Genomic DNA, 12,996 nt, shown 5'->3' on the forward strand with positions numbered 1-12,996 from the left:
GAAATTGTGAAGTCCCAGATTTGGGAGCCATTTCCTCTCAATATTATTCGCATATGCTTTTGTCAGAAGTGAAGTGGGTCCTGATGACCCAGGGCCCTGTTATCCCCTGTGAATGTCCTGGGTTACTGAAGGAATCTCCTGCTCATCTTCCCCACTCTGCAGACACTTTCCTTCCTATATACTGTAATACTTACTTATCACTCCCAGCCCTAGTTTCAGTTCTGGGCTGTCTTTATTCAAGGAAAAAAAGTCTTTAAGACATCTCTTATATGATGTAATGTCAACATTTCATAGAATCTATTTTTATCCAGAACTGAGTTGTTTTCTAAAATTTAGTCTATATTTTGCCAGAAATAAAAACCACATTCATTCTTCTTATCATTACTATATATGTATTTATCTGACCATTATTCTAGTGTGTGCCAAGTTCTGTGCTTATTTAGATATGAATGAGATATGGCCTGTCTTCAAAGACAGAAACAGAAAATTTCAGTATAACGTGACAAGTGGTAAAACAGAGATTTACGCAAAGTGTGTTTTTTTTTTCTTTTTTTGCTCCCACCAAATGTTTTGATGGAGAGCAGAAGAGGGAGTGATATTCTAAAGTTAAATGGGTTAGTTATATGTGAATAAAGGCCTTGGATACCGACTTACATAGGTTTTTTTTTTTAAATTAATAGTGACAGAAGTAACATTTATGATGTGTTGATGTTCACATCTAGTGATTCAAACCCAAGCACTATGGTTCCAGAGCCAACACACTTAACCACTCAACAGTGCTGTCTTTCTTGACCCAACATGAATTCATATGAAACACTTAGATGCTGTTTCTTGTGAGCAGGAACCAGAGATTAGTCTCCTTTTTAAATTGGAACTTTTTTTTTCCTTAATGAAAGGCATAAAGAGTTTAAGTTAGAAGATACAACTGACAGTCATAAAGTCACCTTTGTTTACCTGTCTTATTCTTGTTCCAGGATGGGGAGATGGTGCTGCTGGATGGAGGCTGTGAGTCTTCCTGCTACGTGAGTGACATCACTCGTACCTGGCCTGTCAATGGCAGGTAGGGCTGCTGCAGATCCCACTGCTTCTTAGGAATATGAGTTAGAAAATGGATATGTTCGGAATAAAGGACTAAAATATACAGGGTCCCTCCAGCTCAGGTTAACTGCCTTTACAAAGCTCCTGATTCTTTTCTGAGACTGCTTTATTCATCATATCATAGGATGAGGCATGTTAACTAGATACCTAGTTAACATGTGCACACACTTTTTAAAAAAATAAAGTTTTTACTTTTCTGATCGCAAAAATAATATTTAGGTTTTGGTAGAATAGTTTGGCCAGGTTAACCCTCCACAGATAATAATTATAGAATCTGGACAAAATATTAAAAACAGCATTTAGAACTTCTCTGGTGGTACAGGGGGCAAGAATCCGCCTGCCAGTGCAGGGCACACAGGTTTGAGCTCTGGTCCAGGAAGATTCCACATGCTGTGGAGCAACTAAACCCGTGCGCCACAACTAGTGGGCCTGCATGCTGCAATTACTGAAGCCCGTGCGCCTGACGCCTGCACTCCACAAGAAGAGAAGCCACCGCAGTGAGAAGCCTGCACACCGCAACAAAGTAGCCGCCACTCTACAACTAGAGAAAGCCAGCCTGCAGCAACAAAGACCCAGTGCCACCAAAAATAAAAAAATAAAAATAAAAACAAGTGTCTGAAGACACCAGAGAGCTTTCTAAAAGCTGGCAGCAACTGCAGCTATAAGTCTGTCCTTGAAAGAAAAGCTGTAATGGGTAAGATGTAAGTGGTTAGAGTTTTCCTCCATTACTGCTAAAGAAATGATTATTCTAAGGACATGCAGAAACTAGTAAGTTACTAGTAGCCAAAGTATCGACTAGTTTATCCCATGACATCTGCTTTGCCTGTAAGAAGTAGGTCTTTAGACTGTTTTTTTCTTTGGTTGGTTGGTTAGTTGACTGGTTGGTTTTGTTTGTGTTTTGTGTATTTTTAATGGTTAAAAAAAAAGGGAAGGATCAAGGTTTGGCCTGATCTGGCCCTCTAACTGCATTCATGGCTGGGTGCATCTTCTCACTTCACCATGTCTATCTGCTGACCGTTGAGAGGTTTTCTAATCAAACTTAGAAGAAAACTCCCTGCAATATCAGGCCGTTCCAAATTCTCGTTCTTGGGTTTCCCTGTCACCAGGTTCACGGCACCTCAAGCAGAGCTCTATGAAGCTGTTCTCGAAGTCCAGAGAGATTGTCTGACCCTCTGTTGCCCTGGAACCAGCTTGGAGACTGTCTACAGCATGATGCTGACATTGATAAGCCGGAAGCTAAAGGAGCTGGGGATCACGAAGAACATTAAGGAGAAGAATCCCTTCAAGGTATTTCACGTCCTTCGATCCCAGTTCTTCAGAACACCTGACATGCTGCTTGGGCTTTATCCTATGAAAAGCTAATTCGATTTAGAAACAGGAGTTTGTGATTCTTCTATAAGAGGGACTTCTTTGAACATAGAGGAAGACAAAAGGCGCAGTACTTCTTTCTCCCAGAAGATGGCGGCACACGCAGTTCATTGCATACTGTGTGACTAGCTCAGTCTTCAGGAAACATAAAATGAAGTCTGGTATAGACAAGGTGGAAAAGGACAGAAAAGGGAGGAGAGGTTAACTCTTTAATTCTTTTTTAATGATTTTGAAAAACTAGGGGTCGAAGAGTGAAGGTGTGTGTGGCTTCAGTAACATTGTTGAGACTTTTAACAGTATCCTCACTTGCCATGTCTTTAGGGAATTTCATCTGCATCCAAAGTGTGATGGTGTTGAAGAAAACTTTAAAGACTCAGTTTTAAATTAAGATGCCAGGTGGTCAAGCCAGACAGACCAGTAAGGTATCTCTTATCTCCAAGTTAGACTGCCAGGGCTTCTTATATCAGTAGGGAAGAAGCTGTAATTCCTCCTGTTCATGCCAACAAATCTTTAATTAACAGACAGAAGTACTCAGGTTGGTAAATGCCTCATAATTACTGTGTCATATGACATTTCCTACCTACCCCACAAGCTGCTGTGAGATAGTTAGGGTCTCCAGAGAAGGCTCCCTGAGAGGGATGTGGGCATGTTGGAAAAAGAACTGTTCTAACATAATCATCTCCCCTCCCCGCCAGAAAAGAAACTTCACTTGCCATTGTCATTGCTGGGGCGACCCCAGTTAGCATGTGTGTAGTGTGAAGTGGTAGGAACAGAAATGTGGACTCGTTATTAACAGAATGCCATGGGCAGAATTACACCCAAGAAGTAGCAGTTTCAGTCTCTGAAGCATTAGCCCAAGGGTAGACGACGCAGGCGGCAGAGCTCAGGGCAGGGGCAGCACTGACACACATCTCATGGATTTACACAGGCCCAACTTTCCCCCTAAGGGTCATTGCTCTGATAACACTGTGGTCATATCATTTCCAGGCTGCTCGAAAATACTGCCCCCATCATGTTGGCCATTACCTGGGGATGGATGTCCACGACACTCCAGACATGCCCCGCTCCCTCCCTCTCCAGCCTGGTATGGTAATCACCGTGGAGCCAGGTAAGGGGAGGTGCCAACAGCCTCCCATCCGCTGGGACGCATAATCCTAGTGTTAGATAGAAGGGCAAACACTTTCTTCTTATGTGAACCAATGTAATTAAATTGGAAGAAACAGGAATATGAATCTCTCCAGTATAGAAGGGAACTTTATTTTAGATCCTCCTTGAGCTTTTTTATTTAACATCACACAATTTGTTTAATTTGACTTCTCCAATAAACAACAGATGGGGAATACTTCCTATCAGTAGATATTAAGAAATAAATATTTATTTTAACCCTGCCTTTGCCAGGACCAGTTTGTACTGGTCTTCCTTTTGTGGTGGGCTGCTGACGCTTGTGAACCCCTGGCACTTTCCTTCAGAGATTCTCAGATTCCCCACATTCACAGTTGCAGCTCCTCTGCAAACTGCATGGAACTGCCTGCATTATTCCACTCTTCAGTATCCAGACCCTTTCTCCTGGGCTTCAGAGAGAGCGGGCAGTCTGATGGTTCCCCAGCCTGAATGATGGTAGCCGTGGGGCAGGAGAGAAGTAGAGGCCGTGGTGGAGTGTGAAGATGGAGACTACAAGTTAGTTTTAAACACAGATGCTGTTTCTCTCATTAAAGCAGATCTCAGTCTTAAATTTCAAGTGTTTTAACATCTAAATTATATAAGTTATAGCTGGGACACGCCTTTTAAGCTCCCCTTTGAGCCCAGGCGTATGTTGCTATCTGTGGCCTTATTTACCATTTAGTCCAATCAAGTTGCCACTTCCTTAGACTTTGACTACACTTTCCTTTGCTGATCCTTTTCTTATCACAGAACAGCATCTGTGAGTATAGAACAGGAAATTTAAAGTTTCTTAAAATGAAAAGACCTGGTATCTGTCTGATTTTATGATTAGAAAGGGAAGCTTGGCCTTTTAGAATTTTTCAGATGTTCATTAAACTCTTCCTTTTTCCCTCTTTATATCATGTGCATCAGTTACACTTATGACTTCTTTAAGTATTTCTGCAGCTTCTCGTTGCTGAGACTAATATAAGTGTTTTTTAAATACATGATAAAATTCTATATGTCCTTATTTTTGCTAAGTGCCCTTCTTCCAAGGGACTGTTAGGCAAAGAAAGAATGCATTTATGTAATCTATTAGTTCCCAGCATATATTGACATACTCATAAAGTAACTTTAGTGGCCTATTTGAGCCATTAGCACATGACAGAATCATGATCAACATTATTGTAGTTGAAGAGATCTTGAAGACTAATAACATAAAATAACTACAATAATAGTTCTAGTAATGTTCAGTTCAGTTCAGTTCAGTCGCTCAGTTGTGTCCAACTCTGCAACCCCATGAATCGCAGCACGCCAGGCCTCCCTGTCCATCACCAACTCCCGGAGTTCACTCAGACTCATGTCCATCGAGTCAGTGATGCCATCCAGCTATCTCATCCTCTGTCATCCCCTTCTCCTCCTGCCCCCAATCCCTCCCAGCATCAGAGTCTTTTCCAATGAGTCAACTCTTTGCATCAGGTGGCCAAAGTACTGGAGTTTCAGCTTTAGCATCATTCCTTCTAAAGAAATCCCAGGGTTGATCTCCTTTAGGATGGACTGGTTGGATCTCCTTGCAGTCCAAGGGCCTCTCAAGAGTCTTCTCCAACACCACAGTTCAAAAGCATCAATTCTTCGGCGCTCAGCCTTCTTCACAGTCCAACTCTCACATCCATACATGACCACAGGAAAAACCATAGCTTTGACTAGACGGACCTTAGTCGGCAAAGTAATATCTCTGCTTTTGAATATGCTATCTAGGTTGGTCATAACTTTTCTTCCAAGGAGTAAGCCTCTTTTAATTTCATGGGTGCAGTCACCATCTGCAGTGATTTTGGAGCCCCAAAAAATAAAGTCTGACACTGTTTCCACTGTTTCCCCATCTATTTCCCATGAAGTGATGGGGCCAGATGCCATGATCTTCGTTTTCTGAATGTTGAGCTTTAAGCCAACTTTTTCACTCTCCTCTTTCACTTTCATCAAGAGGCTTTTTAGTTCCTCTTCACTTTCTGCCATAAGGGTGGTGTCATCTGCATATCTGAGGTTATTGATATTTCTCCCGGCAATCTTGATTCCAGCTTGTGCTTCTTCCAGTCCAGTGTTTCTCATAATGTACTCTGCATAGAAGTTAAATAAGCAGGGTGACACTATACAGCCTTGACGTACTCCTTTTCCGATTTGGAACCAGTCTGTTGTTCCATGTCCAGTTCTAACTGTTGCTTCCTGACCTGCATACAGATTTCTCAAGAGGCAGGTCAGGTGGTCTGGTATTCCCATCTCTTTCAGAATTTTCCACAGTTTCTTGTGATCCACACAGTCAAAGGCTTTGGCATAGTCAATAAAGCAGAAGTAGATGTTTTTCTGGGACTCTCTTGCTTTTTCAATGATCCAGAGGATGTTGGCAATTTGATCTCTGGTTCCTCTGCCTTTTCTAAAACCAGCTTGAACATCAGGAAGTTCATGGTTCACATATTGTTGAAGCCTGGCTTGGAGAATTTTGAGCATTGCTTTAGTAGTCTGTGAGATGAGTGCAATTGTACGGTAGTTTGAGCATTCTTTGGCATTGCCTTTCTTTGGGATTGGAATGAAAACTGACCTTTTCCAGTCCTGTGGCCACTGCTGAGTTTTCCAAATTTGCTGACATATTGAGTGCAACACTTTCACAGCATCATCTTTCAGGATTTGAAATAGCTCCACTGGAATTCCATCACCTCCACTAGCTTTGTTCATAGTGATGCTCTCTAAGGCCCACTTGACTTCACATTCCAGGATGTCTGGCTCTAGATGAGTGATCACACCATCGTGATTATCCAGGTCGTGAAGATCTTTTTTGTACAGTTGTTCTGTGTATTCTTGCCACCTCTTCTTAATATCTTCTGCTTCTGTTAGGTCCATACCATTTCTGTCCTTTATCGAGCCCATCTTTGCATGATATGTTCCCTTGGTATCTCTAATATTCTTATAGAGATCTCTAGTCTTTCCCATTCTGTTGTTTTCCTCTGTTTCTTTGCATTGATCTCTGAAGAAGGCTTTCTTATCTCTTCTTGGCTATTCTCTGGAACTCTGCATTCAGATGCTTATATCTTTCCTTTTCTCCTTTGCTTTTCGCTTCTCTTCTTTTCACAGCTATTTGTAAGGCCTCCCCAGACAGCCATTTTGCTTTTTTGCATTTCTTTTCCATGGGGATGGTCTTGATCCCTGTCTCCTGTACAATGTCACGAACCTCATTCCATAGTTCATCAGGTACTCTATCTATCAGATCTAGTTCCTTGAATCTATTTCTCACCTCCACTGTATAATCATAAGGGATTTGATTTAGGTCATACCTGAATGGTCTAGCGGTTTTCCCTACTTTCTTCAATTTGAGTCTGAATCTGGTAATAAGGAGTTCATGATCCGAGCCACAGTCTCGTTTTTGTTGACTGTATAGAGCTTCTCCATCTTTGGCTGCAAAGAATATAATCAATCTGATTTTGGTGTTGACCATCTGGTGATGTCCATGTGTAGAGTCTTCTCTTGTGTTGTTGGAAGAGGGTGTTTGCTATGACCAGTGCATTTTCTAGACAAAACTCTCTTAGTCTTTGCCCTGCTTCATTCCGCATTCCAAGGCCAAATTTGCCTGTTACTCCAGGTGTTTCTTGACTTCCTACTTTTGCATTCCAGTCCCCTATAATGAAAAGGACATCTTTTCTCGCTGTTAGTTCTAAAAGGTCTTGTAGGTCTTCATAGAACCGTTCAACTTCAGCTTCTTCAGCATTACTGGTTGGGGTATAGACTTGGATTCTTTTTTATATCTATTACCTCACTTTCACTCCACATTTTTATTGGTAGGTACTGTTAGGATCCTGGCTTTACAGATGAATTGTAACACAAAGTGGTTAACTTAGTTGCCCCAAATCATCCAGTCACTGCCATTTCTGAACCAAACATTCTACTTCTTTTTTCTGCTTCTCAGGAATTTATATTCCGGAGGACGACCAAGATGCCCCCGAGAGGTTCCGTGGTCTCGGTGTACGAATTGAGGATGATGTGGTGGTGACTGAGGCATCCCCGCTCATCCTTTCTGCAGATTGTCCCAAAGAGATGAAGGACATCGAACAGATATGCAGTAGGGCCTCTTGACCCTCACGGCAGCCCGCGTGGGTCTCAGGTGCAGGAGGGGTGGACGCAGGCATCTGTGCGTGTGTGCTTTCCAGGGGTCTCTGTGTGGACACTTGTTCATGTGTTCCATTGGGGAGTGCTGCAGCTGTGTGAGTCTGTGTGATTATGTGTGTTGTCTTTTTGTTTTCTGTGGCTAGAAATTTGGAATAATTGCATTTTTGGACTGTATGTTACTGCAACTTTATTAACATTAATTCTGTAGAAATAATGACCGAGACAAGGTTAATGTTAAGATATAAGGAAAGATGTTGGTTACATATGTTCATGCATTCCAGTTGGCACTTGTGGAAAATTCTCTCCTCTCCAGGTCCTTCCCCTTCTGCACTTTTCCTGAGATCTACCTAATATCATAAAATTTTTGTGTAATGCTTGTACTTCGAGCTAATCACCAGAGTCTGCCTACATTGAAAGCCACCTGTCAGTGATTGTGGGTGGCCAGGATGTACCTGCCATAATACCTGCCTTACCTGTTCAGGAGCCCATGTGAGCCCTCGGGGCACTGGTGTTCTCCAGCCCCATCACTGAGCCACAGTCCAGATTCTAGCAACACTAGCTATCGAACAGAACATTTTTGAGCTTTTCTTACTATTTGGTTGCCTGGGACCTGGAAGGTGTTTAGAGTCTTGATAAGGAAATGGAAGAGAAAGAAAAGTATGTATGTGTCTGCTCTAGATCCAGACCGCCATCTGTCTATTTTCAATCTAAAGAGCACTCCTTTCCCAGATACCCTTGCTGTCTTTATAGACTCTTACCACACCGATCTTCAGAGCACAGCCTTGAAGCTGCTTCTCTGGCCAAGGGCAGATCCTCTGCTCACCCTGTTAAAAGTCAGGGGAACAGCACCCGGTTATCATTCTGTGATTTCCTCTAGCGCTGATAAAAGCAAACCATGGAACCCAGCCAGTAGCTGTAAACACCCTCTGATCCTTTCCTTCCTTGGACGTTAGCACTGGACGGGCAATGGGAAAGGCTAGCATTTCCCTCCATACAGCATTGAATGCAGTTATGTTAAACTCAGTTTGCAGAGTGAATGGGGCTAGACCCTTGCAGATGGTTTATTTGGGAGCTTCAGTCATAGGGGGCTGCTTTAGGAAATAGTGTATTCACCTCCTTTAAACCTGAATATGAACCCAAGGTGTATAAAACATGCTGTTAGAACATAAATTTAAGAAAATAATTGCTTTAGGGAAGAAGAGGCTAGGAGAGGAGCATTGTTGCCTCTGCCACATACTTTTATGGCTGTGAAAGTATTCGGGAGTTGCTATTTCTCCCTGTGATAAAGAAACTGTGACTATGTTTCTTTAATTTGAAACCCAGCAGTTAAGAAGTAGAATAATAACTCTCCTCTTCGCATAGTTGTACCCAAGTTAGGAAGGTACCTCTCATGGTGACTTAAAGCTGTCTTTGTGTGTCTTCTTTCAAAATATTGTTATCTTTTCATTAACTTTCGTATGGTCAGAAAAGGAAAACTCCTACTATAGACATTATATATTAACTGGGTTTCAAAGCCATAAAGTAAGTTAAACCTCCAGATGAAGACACTGTATCTCATTAAAATTTTAAAAATGGGCTTTGTTACATATTTTAAGACATACATAACCAACATCCTCCTTAACTTTCTTAATAATAGAAAGACTGCAGACATGATGCGTGCGTGCTGCCTCTCCTGTCCTGTGTCCATGTCAGATCACAGACACAGCACAGCGGCTTTTCACCAGCCCAGCTGTGCCTTCAGAGTCCTTCCAGTAACTGCTGTCAATAAAACGAGTTGGGCTTTGAGTTAGCCTCTGTTTACCATCCCTCAGCTGGCATATGATCAGCGATCATGTAACTTATTTTTGTATGTATGTTAGAAAGTACATGAGGGCCGGGGTGGCAGCATAAAGGACCTCTCTTGGAAGAGGTTTTTACGGTGTGGTTCTATTTTTAATTTTTTTTTTAAGTTTCCTGAAGTGGGATCTGTATCCCAGAATGTAAGCTGATAAGGGTGTGTTTTAAGCCTAAACAAATATACTTCAAGCTGAAGTGCTTAATAATTCTAACATGAGAACGTGACTGTATCATTAAGCCCTAGTGGTAGAGCAGAATTCCACCATCACAAAGCAGATGGGTCTTCCTGGCTGCTCTCACCTCTGCCTGTGTGTCCCTGAGAACTCGGGGTGAGCATCAGTATTATTCAGGTCAGGGGTCTCCACTGAAACCCAAGCCTTTGGGGGTTCGCTTCATGAGGAGCTGAGGGAACTGCAGTCTTTGTGAGCATTTCTTAATGCTTTGTTTGACTTTTGTGCAATTATATAAGTTCAATTTGGACAAAATGCTGTTACTTTTTAAGGCGCTATTGACTGAAAATAAATACATTATTCCCCAACAAGGGAAGAGCATTTGTTACTGTCATTTTAAAAATAAACTATAAAACAATATAAGAATGTATGGTTGGTGTTTGTGTGTTATTTTCAAATCTAAAGTTCACAGCTTTAAATGCAACTTTTGTTTTACAAAGTATTTTGTTTTACAAAGCATTCATTGACGACTGTCACACAATCATGTTGGCAAACTTGGAATAATCTTATCAGTCATAGAAGGGGGAAACCAGTGGATTAGATTTACTCAAGGATGTAACATATAACATGGTGACTATACTTGATAACATTGTATTGAAAAATTGAAATCTGCTGAGAAAGTAAAACCTAAATGTTCTCACACACCAAAAAAAGAAATTTGTGAGGTGATGGATGTGTTAATTAACTCGATGGGAGACATCTTTTCACAGTATATATGTGTATCAAATCATTAGGATGTAGACTTTACAGTATTGTCAATTACAGCTTAAGCAAACTGGGTAGGCGGGGGGTGGGCGGGGTGGGGGCAGCCTTCTCAGGTGGCTCAGTGGTTAAGAATCTGCCTTCCAATCAGGAGACACTCAGTCCCCAATCCAGGAAGACCTCACATGCCTTGGAGACACTCAATCCCCAATCCAGGAAGACCTCACATGCCTCGGAGAAACAAAGCCCCTGCACCACAACTGTTGAGCCTGTGCTGAGTCACTTCAGGCGTGTGACCCTATGGACACAGGAGTCTCCAGACAAGAATACTGGAGTGGGTTGCCGTGCCATCCTCTAGGGGATCTTCCTGAACCAGGGATCGAACCTGCATCCCGTATCTCCTGCGTTAGCAGCTGGGTTCTTTACTACTGGTGCCACCTGGGAAGCCCCATCTGACCATGTGACTGGTTAAAATCCTTCAGTGGTTGCTCATCACTGTAGATAAAGACCAAAACTCTTCGCATGGCTCTACCGAACATCACATGCCCTGGTTCATACCAGTGGTAAATGTTGATCAATTGACTCTAGGAGGATAAGGGAATCCCCAGTTGTAGCATTTGCCAATTTCCATGGCATAAATAGGACAATTATGGCCAATTTCAAGATACCAACTTATGGATCTGGGAAGAGGCTAACGATTGTTGCACATCTTTGCAGACTCGTATCACACTGGTTCTCTTCATGTTTGAGCCATTCCAGGCTTCCTCACGAGTGTGCTGTGCGTTCTATGCTTGCAGCCCCTCTGTATGCTGTTGGCTCTACCTGGAGTGGCACCTTCTTCCACATCCCTCAGTGTGTGTGAGTGCTGGAGCCAAACTGCCTCAGTTTGCAGGAGCAATTGTTAACCTTTTGAGAATTTTGCAGTCTGACTGCTAAAGCTACAAATCAGAACTTTATTTCTTTTTTAAGAACTGGTTTTGTTTGTTTGTTTTTAGTATTTATCCATTTGGCTGTGCCAGGTCTCAGTTGTACCCAGGATCTTTGGTTGCAGCATGCAAACTGTTAGTTGTGGCACATGGGATCCAATTCCCTGACCAGCGATTGAACCTGGGCCCCCAGCATTGGGTGCTTACAGTCTTAGTCACTGGACCACCAAGGAAATCCCAAGAGCTGTTTCATTTTATTTACCAGCATACCACTGCATCCAGTCTTCTTTGTCTGGCTCTCCTTCAATCTCAAACCATTTCCTCTAAGAGGACTTCCTCTACCTTCCAGGCAGTCTTTCTGCTTCAAGGCACCCTTTACTTCTTTGCTAAAATTCACTGGAATTATCGTTAACTGACTATTGCCTCTCTTCTACATATGGTAAATTCAATGAGGAAAAGTGACTTTTCCAAGTTCTTAGAATATCAGATACCTTTGAATCTAAAGCAATATGGTAGAGTTGACACACAGCAGGTTCTGTGAATATTTTAGGAATATTTGTTGAATGAATGAATGGGTGGATCAACTGAACAGAGCTAAACTGAACAGCCCATTGCATTGTAAACTAAAATTATGAAGGGTAAGAATCTATATGGGGTCTACAAATAGTTTATGCAGCAGGAGCTAGTATACAGAAAGGCATGGCCAATCATCACAGCCAGGAAAATATCCAAAGGAAAGATCAGTACATGAGGCTTTCATAGCTTAATGGAACAGCCCCCACCGTAGCTCTTCACAGCGCAAACAACTTGCAAACTGTTGCTGCTTCCTCTCCTGTATCTCTACAATACCTGCTTCCAACAAAGTTTAAAATTTTTCAAAATTCAAATAAGATTAAGTCACTTTTGGGCTTCCCAGGTGGCGCAGTGGTAAAGAATTCATCTGTCAATGCAGGAGACACAAGAGACTCATATTAAATCCCTAGGTCGGGAGGATCCCCTGAAAATGGCAACCTACTCCAGTATCTTGACTAGAAAATCCCATGGACAGAGGAGCCTGGTGGGCTACAGTCCAGGGGGTTGCAAAGACTCAGACACAACTGAGTACATGTGTGCATGCACACATGTCACTGTGAGTCCCCTCCCTTACACTGTTCCCCTCCAATGCCTTCCAATAACATCTACAATAATATCCCCACCTGATCTGACCCCTACCTGCCTGTCTCACATCTCTTAACCACCCTTGCTCCATAAATTTCAAATTTATTCAATCAACACTTAGTGGGCACATACAACGGACCAAGCACTGTTCTAGGAGTATTTGTTATCAATAAAACAGTAGGGAATTCCCAGGCTAGGATACCAAGCTTTCACTGCTGAGGGCCCAGGTTCAAACCCTGGTCGGGAAACAAAGATCCCACAACCTGCACAAGGCAGTCAAAAATAAAGAGAATAATAAAATATTCCTTCTCCTGGCCAGACACACAGAAGCAATAAATCTAATAAATGAGTAAACAAACAAAAAGTGAGAAGGTACATGTACCACT

At 42.2% G+C, this 12,996-nt stretch overlaps 1 protein-coding gene across 2 annotated transcripts in view; it reads left to right on the forward strand.

The window, feature by feature from the left end:
* Positions 1 to 9,800, forward strand: part of XPNPEP3 (X-prolyl aminopeptidase 3) — a 43,850-nt gene extending 34,050 nt beyond the window's left edge. For both annotated transcript variants that reach the window (XM_013964365.2, XM_005681101.3), the window contains 4 exons: positions 975 to 1,060; positions 2,205 to 2,385; positions 3,454 to 3,574; positions 7,559 to 9,800. In XM_013964365.2, the coding sequence (XP_013819819.1) occupies positions 975 to 1,060; positions 2,205 to 2,385; positions 3,454 to 3,574; positions 7,559 to 7,725 (555 nt within the window). In that variant the 3' untranslated portion in view covers positions 7,726 to 9,800. The remainder of the gene's footprint in view (positions 1 to 974; positions 1,061 to 2,204; positions 2,386 to 3,453; positions 3,575 to 7,558) is intronic.

This window comes from Capra hircus, chromosome 5 (genome assembly GCF_001704415.2).
Source record: "Capra hircus breed San Clemente chromosome 5, ASM170441v1, whole genome shotgun sequence".
NCBI lineage: Eukaryota > Metazoa > Chordata > Mammalia > Artiodactyla > Bovidae > Capra > Capra hircus.